At 36.7% G+C, this 12436-nt stretch overlaps 1 protein-coding gene and 1 pseudogene across 1 annotated transcript; one reads left to right on the plus strand and one right to left on the minus strand.

Annotated features, from left to right (window-relative positions):
• Positions 1-929: 929 nt before the first annotated feature.
• LOC147292763 (sucrose synthase 2-like) lies at positions 930-11060 on the minus strand (annotated as a pseudogene).
• On the plus strand, positions 2165-5925 carry LOC147292764 (kinesin-like protein KIN-13B). The gene is made up of 10 exons (XM_086234483.1): positions 2165-2181; positions 2333-2393; positions 2776-2886; positions 2967-3052; positions 3449-3604; positions 3681-3983; positions 4202-4420; positions 4505-5006; positions 5091-5156; positions 5327-5925. The coding sequence occupies exons 1-10, from the start codon at positions 2165-2167 to the stop codon at positions 5417-5419; spliced, it is 1614 nt and encodes a 537-aa protein (XP_086090609.1). The 3' UTR covers positions 5420-5925.
• Positions 11061-12436: the final 1376 nt, after the last annotated feature.

Here is a 12436-nt window from a genome sequence, read left to right on the forward strand (position 1 = left end):
GTATGTGACAAGAGAGATAAGGTGTATACAGGGAGTGTATCAGACTTGAGAGGTCACATGCTCTGTTGTTGAGGCCCAACTCCAATTCCAATCCTAGTGATCTTTTCAAAGCAAGGGTCCGAAGGAACCAAAAGACATTCCGACTCTGGTATTGAATTCAACTGGAGCATAAGATCTATTGAGACTATAGATCCATTCATTTTAGTGAAGCACATGAATTGAAAGTATCGAACCACTGGTTTCTTGGTGAGTTAAGCAATTTTCATTTTACTCTTATATCAATTCATTCTAGTCCCCTTTTATCTAATATGACATATCTGCATGCATGTGTTCATCACATCTATTCAGTCATGCCAGTTTGTGGTCCTTTGATATCTGGCTCATCATCTTACGCTTGGAAAATTAAGAAAAATCTGGATCTAAGTGCTTTTTGTAGGTTTGAAACATTTACATGATGTTGTGTTATCTTGTAAAGATTTACCATATTCTTGACAGATTTTCCTTTTGAACAAAATTATAATCCATGACAATCTGTTTTGGCATATTAGTTAATTCACAAGAGCTTTATTACAACAGTATAACGCTTCAGAAGAGCTTGGATATAATTCCACATCCATTCACACAATTCATACACAAGCGTAACTTTATTTCATTTGTACAACTACTACCTTGGGAAGTCATTGAGTTATGGGCTAGACAGCCGAGTAACTGTTGCTTAATGTGGGTCATCGCTTGCTGGAGGAACTGATCGATTTTACCTGAAACAATGTAGACATAATGAATTTTATAAAGATGACTCATTTGATCCTTAAGCACAGTTGGGCACTAATCCTATCAAAATCACTGTCTTAATTTATTCAAAATAAGATAATTAGAGACTATAACTCATATTCTTTATCCACGCGTATACCCCAAAAATTATTCACATTCTAATAACAAGTACGCACCAAATTGCGGAACTTCAGAAGGTAGAACATCTCAAGATATCGTCGGGTCTCACGCCTTTCAAGCTTTGATACATCCTTCCAGAAACCATAAACGCCAGCCAATGTCATTAGCCTTTCAGAGTAAATCTTCCATGTGTACCTACAACATTACAAAATGTCTCTCTAAACTTCAAATAACACATGGTTAAAGAAGTGCTATTCCATTAGTTTATAAAGTTTTACTAACCTTTCATAAATTCTTTTAAGGCCTCCGTCTGAGATTGTATTCCAGTAGCTAGGATCCTCCTTGCACCGTTAAAAGAAATCTGCCATAAGTGCAGAAGCCTGTTCAGGGTGATAAGGATCAATATGAAATTAATCCTGATATACCGTGCTCAATAATCTCTGCAGGACCACCATGGCAAGTGGCAAATGTTGGCAGGCCACAAGACATGGCCTCCACAACTGTGAGTCCAAAACCTTCATAAAGTGCAGGCTGCAATCACAAATTAAACAAATTAAATTAGAGTACCTCAGGGATCACTACTAGGAAGTACCCCATTAGACATCACTAAAAATATATCGGTTTTAAACAAATTGATATTGTCAAAGTTTTTTATATCAGTTGGATTTTTAGTTTTCTAAAAATGATGTCTAAATACATTTATATATCGCCAAGTTTTCAGGTTCGATATCTAAATTTTTGGGTAAAAATTAAAATTCTACAATAACCGATATTTAAACCATAAACTGATATTAATTGTTTCAGCTCAAATTCAAATATAAAAATTTTGGTTACAACTTAAGTGTTTTGACTTAAGTTAGACCCGACACTAGCTCCCGCCCTCTCAAACACAATAACACAGAAACACTATAGCTCAACACTCCTCTCACACTCCTCTCACCTCGAGCTCTCTCTCTCTCTCTCTCTCTCTCTCTCTCTCTCACCCACGCCCTCATCGTGGCGTCGCCGTTCTCACAGTCCGGCCTTGTCATCGTCGCGTAGTTGACCTTAGCCATATCGTCCGCCCTCAAGAGCTTTCTCTGCCACACTTATCGTCCTGGGTTGCAGCCAAAAGGTAAGATTAGTCATCGTCCTAGGTTCTCTCTTTCTCTCTGTCCTCGATCTTCTCTCTATCTCATCCTGGGTTCTCTCTTTCTCTCTGTCCTCTTCTCTCTTTACTGAAATTAGGGTTTCAAAATTGGGCTTTTCTATTGTTTAGGTTTTTCTTCAAATTATGGATTTCTTAGCTAGGTTCGTATGCTTCATGAAATTAGGGATCTGGTGCATTTGTTTCTTCAAATTAGCGTTAATTTTTTGTGGGCTTAATGCTTCATTTGCTTCTTTTAATTAGGGGCTTATTCTGTGGTTTTCTTGGCATGATTGATTCTGTGAATTAATTTAGGAAGTTTGGGTTTTTATTTGTGCTAATTCTGGCTTTTGGTTTCAGCACCACAGGAGCTTTGGTAGGTGTACAATTTCTTTATGGTGATTATCAAGAGTTCAATATTTGCATGCATTCATGTGTCTGTGTGTATGAGTGGGTGAACGTAAAGAATTAACAGCTCAACCCCTCCCACACACCTTCACCTCATCATATTTCTCAGTGGCATTGTGCTGATGTGTGGCCAAGCATATATTAAACTTATCTGCCGAAAGAAGGATAGTTCTTGCTGCACTCGTCTTTAGAAACTGGAATTGGAAAGTGATGTAATTCCTGAATGCATATTGCCTAGGTTATATGAAATGATTAATTTAGTTTTACACCGTTATTATACTATTATATGCCAATTTTCTGGATCTCTCTAAGAAATTATCTCTTTGCTGTTTATTGAGCTGTATGTTTAGGAACCTCTAAGTTTAATTCACCATCCTCTGCAGGTTGACTTAACGGAATATGTGGAGAAACATGAATTTGTATTTGATGCTGTGCTGAATCAAGATGTTTCAAATGATGAAGTAAGTTTATCAGAGACTTGTTTCACTTTACACTTTTCAATCAGTTGCTTTTACAATATCTTTAATTTTTGTTACTTCAGGTATACTTTGAGACTGTAGAGCCCATAGTACCACTGATTTTCCAACGAACAAAAGCAACTTGCTTTGCATATGGGCAAACAGGCAAGTATTTATGCCCATTACTAAAACATTGTACTTCTCCATTATACTTCAAAATTTGCATTACTTCATTGTTATGTAAGTTGTTCTGTTCTTTTTTAACAGTTTTTCCTACATGTATAAACACTCCACTTATTCAATTTTCAATAAGAAAACTGTGTGTATTTCTCTTGAATCTCTGGGTAAAACACATGCAAGTATACTTTTACTTGGGGATTGTATGCATAACACCCTTTAGACATTGGAAATTGATGCTTGGACATTGTTTGTAAGATAAGCGCATCTCTGTCATGGTTTTTTTAATACTCTCTCTCAGTTTGTTCACTTGGTTTCTGTTGTATTTGGGTTTCTGTTATATTTGTACACATAAACTTAAGTGGATCTTATTTGCTTGCTCAGGTAGTGGGAAGACTTATACTATGCAGCCACTGCCCCTTAAAGCATCCCAAGATATTTTAAGATTAATGCTTGATGCATATCGCAACCAAGGCTTTCAATTATTCCTGAGTTTTTTTGAGATATACGGGGGAAAACTTTTTGATCTCCTAAATGATCGAAAGTAAGTTATTTCAACCTGTAGGCAAGAATAGATTCACATTCAGGCTATTTATCCTGAAAGAATTCCACTTTTCCAGAAAGCTTTGCATGAGGGAAGATGGTAAACAGCAAGTGTGCATTGTGGGTTTGCAAGAGTACAGGGTGTCAAATGTGGAGATAGTCAAAGAGTTCATTGAGAAAGGAAATGCCACAAGAAGTACTGGTACCACTGGTGCGAATGAGGAATCTTCCAGATCACATGCTATACTTCAGCTTTGTATCAAGAGATCAGTTGATGGAACTGATTCAAAGCCTGCCCGACTTGTAGGCAAGCTATCTTTCATAGACCTTGCAGGAAGTGAACGTGGTGCTGATACTACAGATAATGATAAACAAACAAGGTGGGGATTTGATGTGTGGAATTCTAAGCAATGAGCATGTTGTCGTTAAGAAAATAGCATCATCCTTTGCATACTAAGGGTTATTGAGTTGGTTGGTTCTCCTATGAGATCTTGGGTGACTTAACCTTATTCCTTTTGCATTTATATTGACTTCTTTAGGTACTATTGTTAAAGGACCTATGAGTTGCAGGAGCTGATAGTTTACTTTCTTCTTGCAGAATGGAAGGTGCTGAAATTAATAAAAGCTTACTTGCTTTAAAAGAATGCATTAGAGCCCTTGACAATGACCAAGGTCACATTCCTTTCAGAGGGAGTAAGTTGACTGAAGTTCTTAGAGATTCATTTGTTGGTGATTCACGCACCGTTATGATATCATGCATTTCACCGAGCACGGGATCATGTGAACACACTCTCAACACACTGAGATATGCTGACAGGTATTTGGTTTTGTACAAAAGAAGTTGGGAAGTGAATTCTATTATTATTGTTTATACATATCTCATGAATTTTTTACTTTCCAGGGTGAAGAGTTTATCAAAAGGGAGCAGCTCCAAAAGGCATCAATTTTCTTCACTTCCAAACCTTAGAGACTCAACTGCATTGCCCTTGTCTTCATCTTTACCAATTGACACTACCTTTGAGGATGACATGACTTATGTTCGTAATGAAAAGAGCACCTCTGGTTGGTCCAAACAGATTGAGAGAGAACCCTCCCCACACTTTAATGTGGATCGTGTTCCTAATGGGAGGATGGAAGGAGGTTTGGCTGCATCTGTATATTCGGATCATTACAAGGGTCAGATAGATGGTCAAACTGGCATAGGCGAAGATGATTTTGACTACTCTGAGCTCCCCTATGAGCAAGAGAACCCATCATGGGTGAATAGAAAGAAGGTGGAGACCCACCAAACGTCAGCTCAGGAGGAAAAGAGAAAGATCAACACTCTGGTGAAATGGGGGAATCTGCCTGACTCTGAGGCTATCAACTCTAATTCCGATGATGATCTCAATGCTGTCTTGCAAGTAAAGACATTGTAGAATTTCCGATATTGATTTTCATATCAGCCACTCAATTGTTAATTGATATTCTAATTTGCTTGTTTTTAGGAAGAGGAAGAGCTTGTGACTGCTCACCGAAGACAGCTAGAGCAGACAATAGACATTGTTAGGGAGGTCAGCAAGAATCTCTTTTGAGCTCATTTTTATTTTGTACCATATATGTCTAGATGCGGTTTAACTGTGTTTAACTACTTATGCATGAGATGAATCTACTAGTTGAAGCTGATAAACCAGGCAATCGACTTGATGATTATATCTCTAAATTGAATGCCATACTATCCCAGAAGGCTGCAGGAATTCTTCAACTGCAGACACAGTTGACTCAATTCCAGAAGCGTCTGAATGAGCATAGTGTTTTAGTATCTTCAAGTAACTGATATTATTTGGGAGAGAGAACTGATCAGAGCAGTTGGCATGCGGACTTTCTGAGGCGTGCAGTTGATACGATGATTCATTCTCTTCCTTGGTCAAGGTTTGGTTTTGATTATTCAGTAGTGAGTCCACTGTTTGCAGGGTTTGGGCTGTTGGTTGGGCCTTGTTTCTTTTTCTATCTGTTATGCCTATCTAGTTAGTGACTGCTGCTTCCTCTGAGTTATAGGAATCATGAAAATGCTTGCTTGTTGGCTCTTCATAAAAGTCTACAGCAGCGTGCTTATGCAGAAAGTTCCTTGTTTGGTGAGTTGCTAAATTAATTTTCTATAAATTTATGAATCCCATTTACCTCAAAACACCTTGTTTCGAGTAGATGGCTAAATCTAGTTTCTTTCTCTGTTACTTTCAAGTCGTTTGAAATTGTGACCTATGAGTATAGAGGACGATGCATGATGCAAATTTGCTCATGGGCATATTTTGTAAAGCTCTATGGCTGTGTAATTTTAACCCTTCATTTGATTTGATTTATTTGTTCTACCATATAGTTGTACATCTCCTTGCAGCTTATGGACCGATCTTGAATTGTAGTCTCTCTTTATTTGCTTAACTTATTTCTTCTTTTATTCCATTTTCTTTTCCTGTGAAACCGACCTATTGCGTCCTTTTTAAGCCATCCTGTCAATCATATACTCCTATAACATCAATAGAAATAACAAAATTATTAAAGCCATAGTTCATATCTACACTTTTTTTCTTTCTTTTGTTACAATATCTAGAGTCTCATTGGTGCACTAGTGTCATTGACTCTGCTGTACATCCCATATCTTTTTCTAGAGTCGGCTTAAGACTTAAAAGACACGATACATATTGTAATCTTTGTGTTTAAAGCAGGATATAATCTTGTCCTACCTAGAGTCGCTATCATCTCTTTTTTCTTCTCAAAATCTTGGATCCTTGTAGGACTATTTTGACCTTCCATAATGTTCTTTTTTTTTTTTTTTTTTCAGATTTTGTCACTCTTCGTTCCTTTTTTATCATTGGCTATCTTTAATTTATAAAGTCTAAAACTCACTAGTTACAAACTTGAACACACCTACAAACCCACCAAATTAATGTATTTCATGATTACCATGAAAGAGATCATTGAGGACACAAACCTTGCCTTTGAGACCATGGTTAGAATCCTTTTGACTATTTCAGTATATATAAATTATTATCCGATGTAATTTGATTGCATTTTTGTTTTGGTTATGTCATCAATCTGTTATTTTGGAGATTTTGAAGTTATATATATAGGCATGTACTGCCTTTGGATATGGTGTATGATTGGCTTGAACTGCCCTGCATATATTTGTCCTTTGCATGAATGTTTGCAACTTTGCATGTTGAACTTGGAACTGCCCCTTGTCTTTAGAATTTCCAACTACATGCAATTGACTTTTTTAATTTCATGGATATGCAGCTTAATTTATAGGAAACTTGGATATGGATTTCTCAATCTTTAAAGTTGAAACTGGTTTTGGATTGATAGGAAACTAGGATATGGTTTTGGTTGTTGTAAATCTGGTAAATTGAACTTTAAAGCTTGCTGGACCATCACATGTACTTAAGCTTGTTGCTGGGGGCTATCACATGCAACTCTTCCTTTTGGATTTTGGGATTGCTATCAGCTGCCTAGCTTCTTTATTTGAATAATTGCATGTCTAGGTGGCTCTGATAGCATGCAGCTAGCCTTATATATATTATTTGCACTCTGCCATGTATAGGTTTTGGGATTGCAGCAAGACCATAACTTTTATCATTTGAATATATAATTGCATATCTTTTGGTGGCTGATCATGCACTTGTCTTTAATGTTTTCAGTGGTCTAAGGCGAAGAACAAGCGGACTGGTTACACCCAAGCCCAAATTGATGAAGTCCGAGTTGAGTGGGGAGACTATGTCACCGAGCATTATTTTTAGACATGCATGTTGGTATACTGTTTTGACGTACATTTTGTGGATATGGTATTAGTGCTGCCATTCCAATCTTTTGTAGAGGAAAAGGCAGAATTTAGAACTAGCTAGCTAGCTAACAAGTGTGCATAATTTAGAACTAGCCATGCCTTATATTTTGTGCAGATTTTTGAAGTTTCTTAGGGGGGTTAAAAATGGATTAGCTAGCTAGGGTTATCCCTACTTGTTGAGGGATTTGTAATTTATTTTTGTTAACTTGAATATGGTTGAAATTGGATGTTGGAAATATTGTAAGAGAATGTTGGATGAAATTGATGGAAGCATTTAAATTGCACAAATTGGATGGTGCATGTTTGAATTTTGATATCAAATATTTGACAGGAAAAACTGATATCTAACAATCCATTTTAATTTTGTTTTTTTTAATTAAAAAACATTTACAATATCCGTTCAACACTGATATCTAATGTCTTAAATCTGATATTTATACAGGCATATACATCGAAAAACAAAATAATAGCGATATCTAATATAATTTTTATATCACATGGTAGCTCAAACATGATATTTAAAAGACTTATAATATCTGAAACAACGGACAAACAGATATCTAATCTATATAGATATATCGGTTTTATTTAAAACTCTGATGTGTTAACAATATTAAATATCGCTTTAATAAAAAAAGTGATGTAACAACTTACCAAACATAGCTTTTGCTGAGTTTACAATATCGAAAAATATAACCAAACCGATATATAATATACACTTTAATGTCAGTTTTTAAAAAACTAATTATATTTAAAGTACATTACATATCGGAATTCATTCATATAGATAGCGGAAACTTGAAAATTCGATATATATTATGTATTAACAATATCGGAAATTCAACAAATAGGATGTCTAAGCTTTTATAAACATCGGGTAAAAACCGATATTGAAAATAGGGTACATTAGATATCACGTCTGCCCTTATCGGTCGCAAACCTAATAGACATCAGTGTTCCACTGATCTCTAATGGGGTACTTCCTAGTAGTGGGAGTTTTATATGAAACAAAATTGACTGGCCCTATGTACCTGAACAAAAGCACCTCCTGTATCTGCTATGTAACGATATAGCTCACCGTTACATGCTCGATTAAGTTGGGCTGATATCCATCGAAATTGACCATTTAAGTTGTTCTCCTTTATAAGATTATGTATCTTCTCAATCTCTGCAATCTCTTCTCTATCTTTTGACTTCTTCACATCATTGTAACCAGCCACCAAGACAAGGTTTACCAGATCCCTGAGTTTGGGATTCTTACCATAGCACTCGACCAACCCAGTCATGTTTTTCACCTGGTCCAGTCTTGCCATGGAAAATAATATGGGCTTTGACGGATCATTCAGAATACCACTGAACCAATAAAGAAGAAATATCATATTATCAAGTGACTGCTACAAATAACTCACATTGTCACATTTGATGCACTATGAAGGAACTCACATGTGCTCTTCATTCTGCTCAGGATCATATAGCAACTTTTCTAAGTAACCATGTAGGGCTGTAAGTCTCTTTTGCTTCTCAGAGTTAGGGAAATAAATGGAAATATCAGATCCGGGTGACACGATATTGAATTTTGGATCAAAAACATTAATGCCATGAACGACTCGGTACAGCCCCGGAAGAGTGAAAGAGTTGTGGCTCTCATACTGACCGACAGTATTCTTCCTGAAAGAATGGATAAAAAAAAGTTTAGCAAACAAGGAAATTAACATCACTAAAATAAAGAACAAGGCAAAGATGAATACGGAGAAGCAATTGACTCCAATTTTCAAAAGCACTATTGATGCTTAAGTTATGATTTGGGAAGCCTATTTGTATTACAAATTACCATAGTAGTCTAATTAACAAGGCTAATACCAGATTAAACTAAACACACTGAACCGGCAATGACAAATAATTGTTTCAATGAAAAAAAAAACAGAACATTCATCTATAACAACATTCCACAGCATAAGGAGACTTACGTTCCTGCAATCTCTTGGTATGTGCTGGTGATTATAAAATCTGCATTATTCATGGCTATTAGGTCAGCCGTGAATTGACATGAGAAGTGGTATTTATCCTCAAAATTTTTCCAGTATATATCTGAATCTGGATATTTTGTTTTCTCCAACGCATGCGCAATCGTGCACTGCACATGTCAAAGTTAAGATAGTCAGATAACATTCTCATTAGATAATATGATGAACCGGGCAGCTGCAGAAAATACTGGACCTGTGTAACTCCCATTTTGTAAGCCAACAAAGATGCAACAAGATTCCCATCACTGTAATTTCCGATAATAAAATCTGGATGTCCCTGTAACTCTGCAGTAATTTCCTTTGCAGCATCCTGATCACATGAAAAACAAAATTTGAAAAAGCAAGTAAGAATTAGTAAATCAGATGACAATTTAACTCTATATCATTCTGAATATGCAATTAGTGAACAAAGTCATGTGCTACTTCCATAATGCAGTGCTATCACAGAGGGGTAGCAAACTATGGCAGTAATGCAGATGGACAGATATAAATAAATCATCCAATTAAGATGGTGAAATGACAGCAAGAACAATTTTAGATCATTTCCACATATTCTGTCAGTGTTGAAGCATCAATTTTAGATCATTATCTTCAACGAGAAGAATAATTAGAGCTTCACATGTTAAAAATAGTTTACCTCAGCAAAGGTCTCCAAATAAGGCCATACATCAAACCTTGAGATCCATTTACGAAGAATCCCTTTCTCTGATCTAAAAGGAACTCGTAAAATATGTGTGTAGTCTGTTCCACTGATTCTTTCCAGCTGCTGGTTGCATGTAGTTCCTTTTGCATCAGGTATAAGCCTGGTCACCTTGGAACACCAGCGAAAAACTCATTAGTTTTACACAAAGAAAAGCTACCATAAGGATTTGGCTAAAGACATTTACGATAAGGATTCTTGGAGTGAAATCTAATCCGTGTTTCTGAATTCTACTCAGCATTTCATTTTCGAGGGCACGCACTTGGTCCAGTATATAGACAACCTGCATATAAAATTATGTAAAAAGTTCTCATTTTAACAGTTACAGTGATAGCTAGCTAACATGCTAAAGCTCATAACAGAAGATTATGGAATACTTAAAGTATACGCAATTGCACCGTGAGGCCTGTTAGTCATTTAAAAAGAAAAAATAATACCTGCCCACCAGTGTCAGGTAAACCTAAGACATTTTCTTGCCCAAAGTATCCATGTGGAGACAAAATGACAACATTAAACACCATTGGTACTCTCCCAAGGAATGTCTCCAATACAGAAGGATCAGGAGCCTGAAGGATATCTAGGAGAAGATGCATCATCTCCAGTACGTGTGCTGCAGTGTCTCCCCAACCCCGCTCAAAGCCCATTCCTTGTAATCTACATACAAGTCACAGTAAAAGAAAAACAGCATCTGATCAGGAATTACAGTGCTCTAAATGTGCATCTCCAGGAGGCAGTTGCAGAGAGAACATAGGTATTGATTAATATACATGTGCTTATGCATGTGTCTATCTATATAAGCTTACACATATTCAAACTCAGAGTAGGGTGTCTCAGGTGAAAGCTTAGAAAGATAATCCTCAGCCTTTGCCAAAGCTGACTGAAGCCTGGATATGCTCCGTATCCGATCATTTAACATCAATGCCTACACAAAATTGTTAATCAAATTAGCTAGCTCAAACAAAGTCCTCATACGAAAACACAAACTGGTTTATTTCTAGGTTAAGTTGTCAGCATTTACAAGCAAGTTTCTTCTCTACAGTGGTTTTTTTTTGTGGGCTTTTCTCTGGTGGGCTTTTCTCTTTTGGGCCCTCCAGAGACAATAACTGTGTAGAAATCAAAGGATGCAATAACATATAGATGGGCCGGTCATGGGTCCATATATAAATGATATTGAAAGTATATTGTCGGATGTTCTACCCTAGGAGCTAAATAAATACAAGGTGTTAGATCCAAACTGGATCACTTGGTAACAATTATACTTTGTAAATTAATAAGCAAGAAAAATGTCGTCAGTGGATAATGTTGTGGATAAATACTTTACCTACGGTTGGGGGTTAACGAGTATTTGACCATTGAAATGAGTGTGGAAAAGAGAGAGATGAAGAAAGAAGATTTTCTGTGGCATGTGATGGTTGGGGTCTGGCCTGGGGGGTTGTGGATCGTATGGTCAAAAAAGTTGGTATGTTTATGCAGGCTAGCTTGTCAGTGGTGTACTGGTTTCACACCGGGGGAACAACATCCGGAGCAACGACCACGACTAGAACAACGGCCAACAAAGACCGTAACTACATAGATAACTGCTCCTCCCATTCCCCAAGTGTGAGAAGTGGGCATAAAGCGTAAGGAGAAAAACTTTCATATAACGAGTGTATAAATCCTTTATATACACCCTTTGTATCTATTTCTCTTATTATGTATTCACTTTCTCACGCTTGTAAATAACTTACTTATCACGGTTATATACACCCTACCCTCTACTAGAGTTATATACAACCTACCCTCTATGTCTAGTATGTGACGAGAGATAAGGTGTATACAGGGAGTGTATCAGACTTGAGAGGTCACATGCTCTGTTGTTGAGGCCCAACTCCAATTCCAATCCTAGTGATCTTTTCAAAGCAAGGGTCCAAAGGAACCAAAAGACATTCTGACTCTGGTATTGAATTCAACTGGAGCATAAGATCTATTGAGACTATAGATCAATTCATTTTAGTGAAGCACATGAATTGAAAGTATCGAACCACTGGTTCTTGGTGAGTTAAGCAATTTTCATTTTACTCTTATATCAATTCATTCTAGTCCCCTTTTATCTAAGATATTAATTCGATAAACACTTCAAATGATGACCTTTTAATCAAGAGTAATTCTATTTAGACCAAATTAATTGACCAAATAAAAGGGACCAAGTGAGGTGTCACTTGGGGAGGTGGTCCTCATCTCCATGTGGTTCTCAACTTCACATCTCCCCATGTGACACCTCACTTGGTTCCTCTCATTTAGTCACTTAATTTG

Source organism: Dryas octopetala, chromosome 2, assembly GCF_963921425.1.
Source record: "Dryas octopetala chromosome 2, drDryOcto1.1, whole genome shotgun sequence".
NCBI classification, from domain to species: Eukaryota; Viridiplantae; Streptophyta; class Magnoliopsida; order Rosales; family Rosaceae; genus Dryas; species Dryas octopetala.

Coding starts and splice junctions, on each gene's coding strand:
- LOC147292764 (XM_086234483.1), top strand. Junction 3,053..3,448: donor GCATATGGGCAAACAGGCAA/GTATTTATGCCC, acceptor TTGCTCAGGTAG/TGGGAAGACTTATACTATGC. Junction 3,605..3,680: donor GATCTCCTAAATGATCGAAA/GTAAGTTATTTC, acceptor CCACTTTTCCAG/AAAGCTTTGCATGAGGGAAG.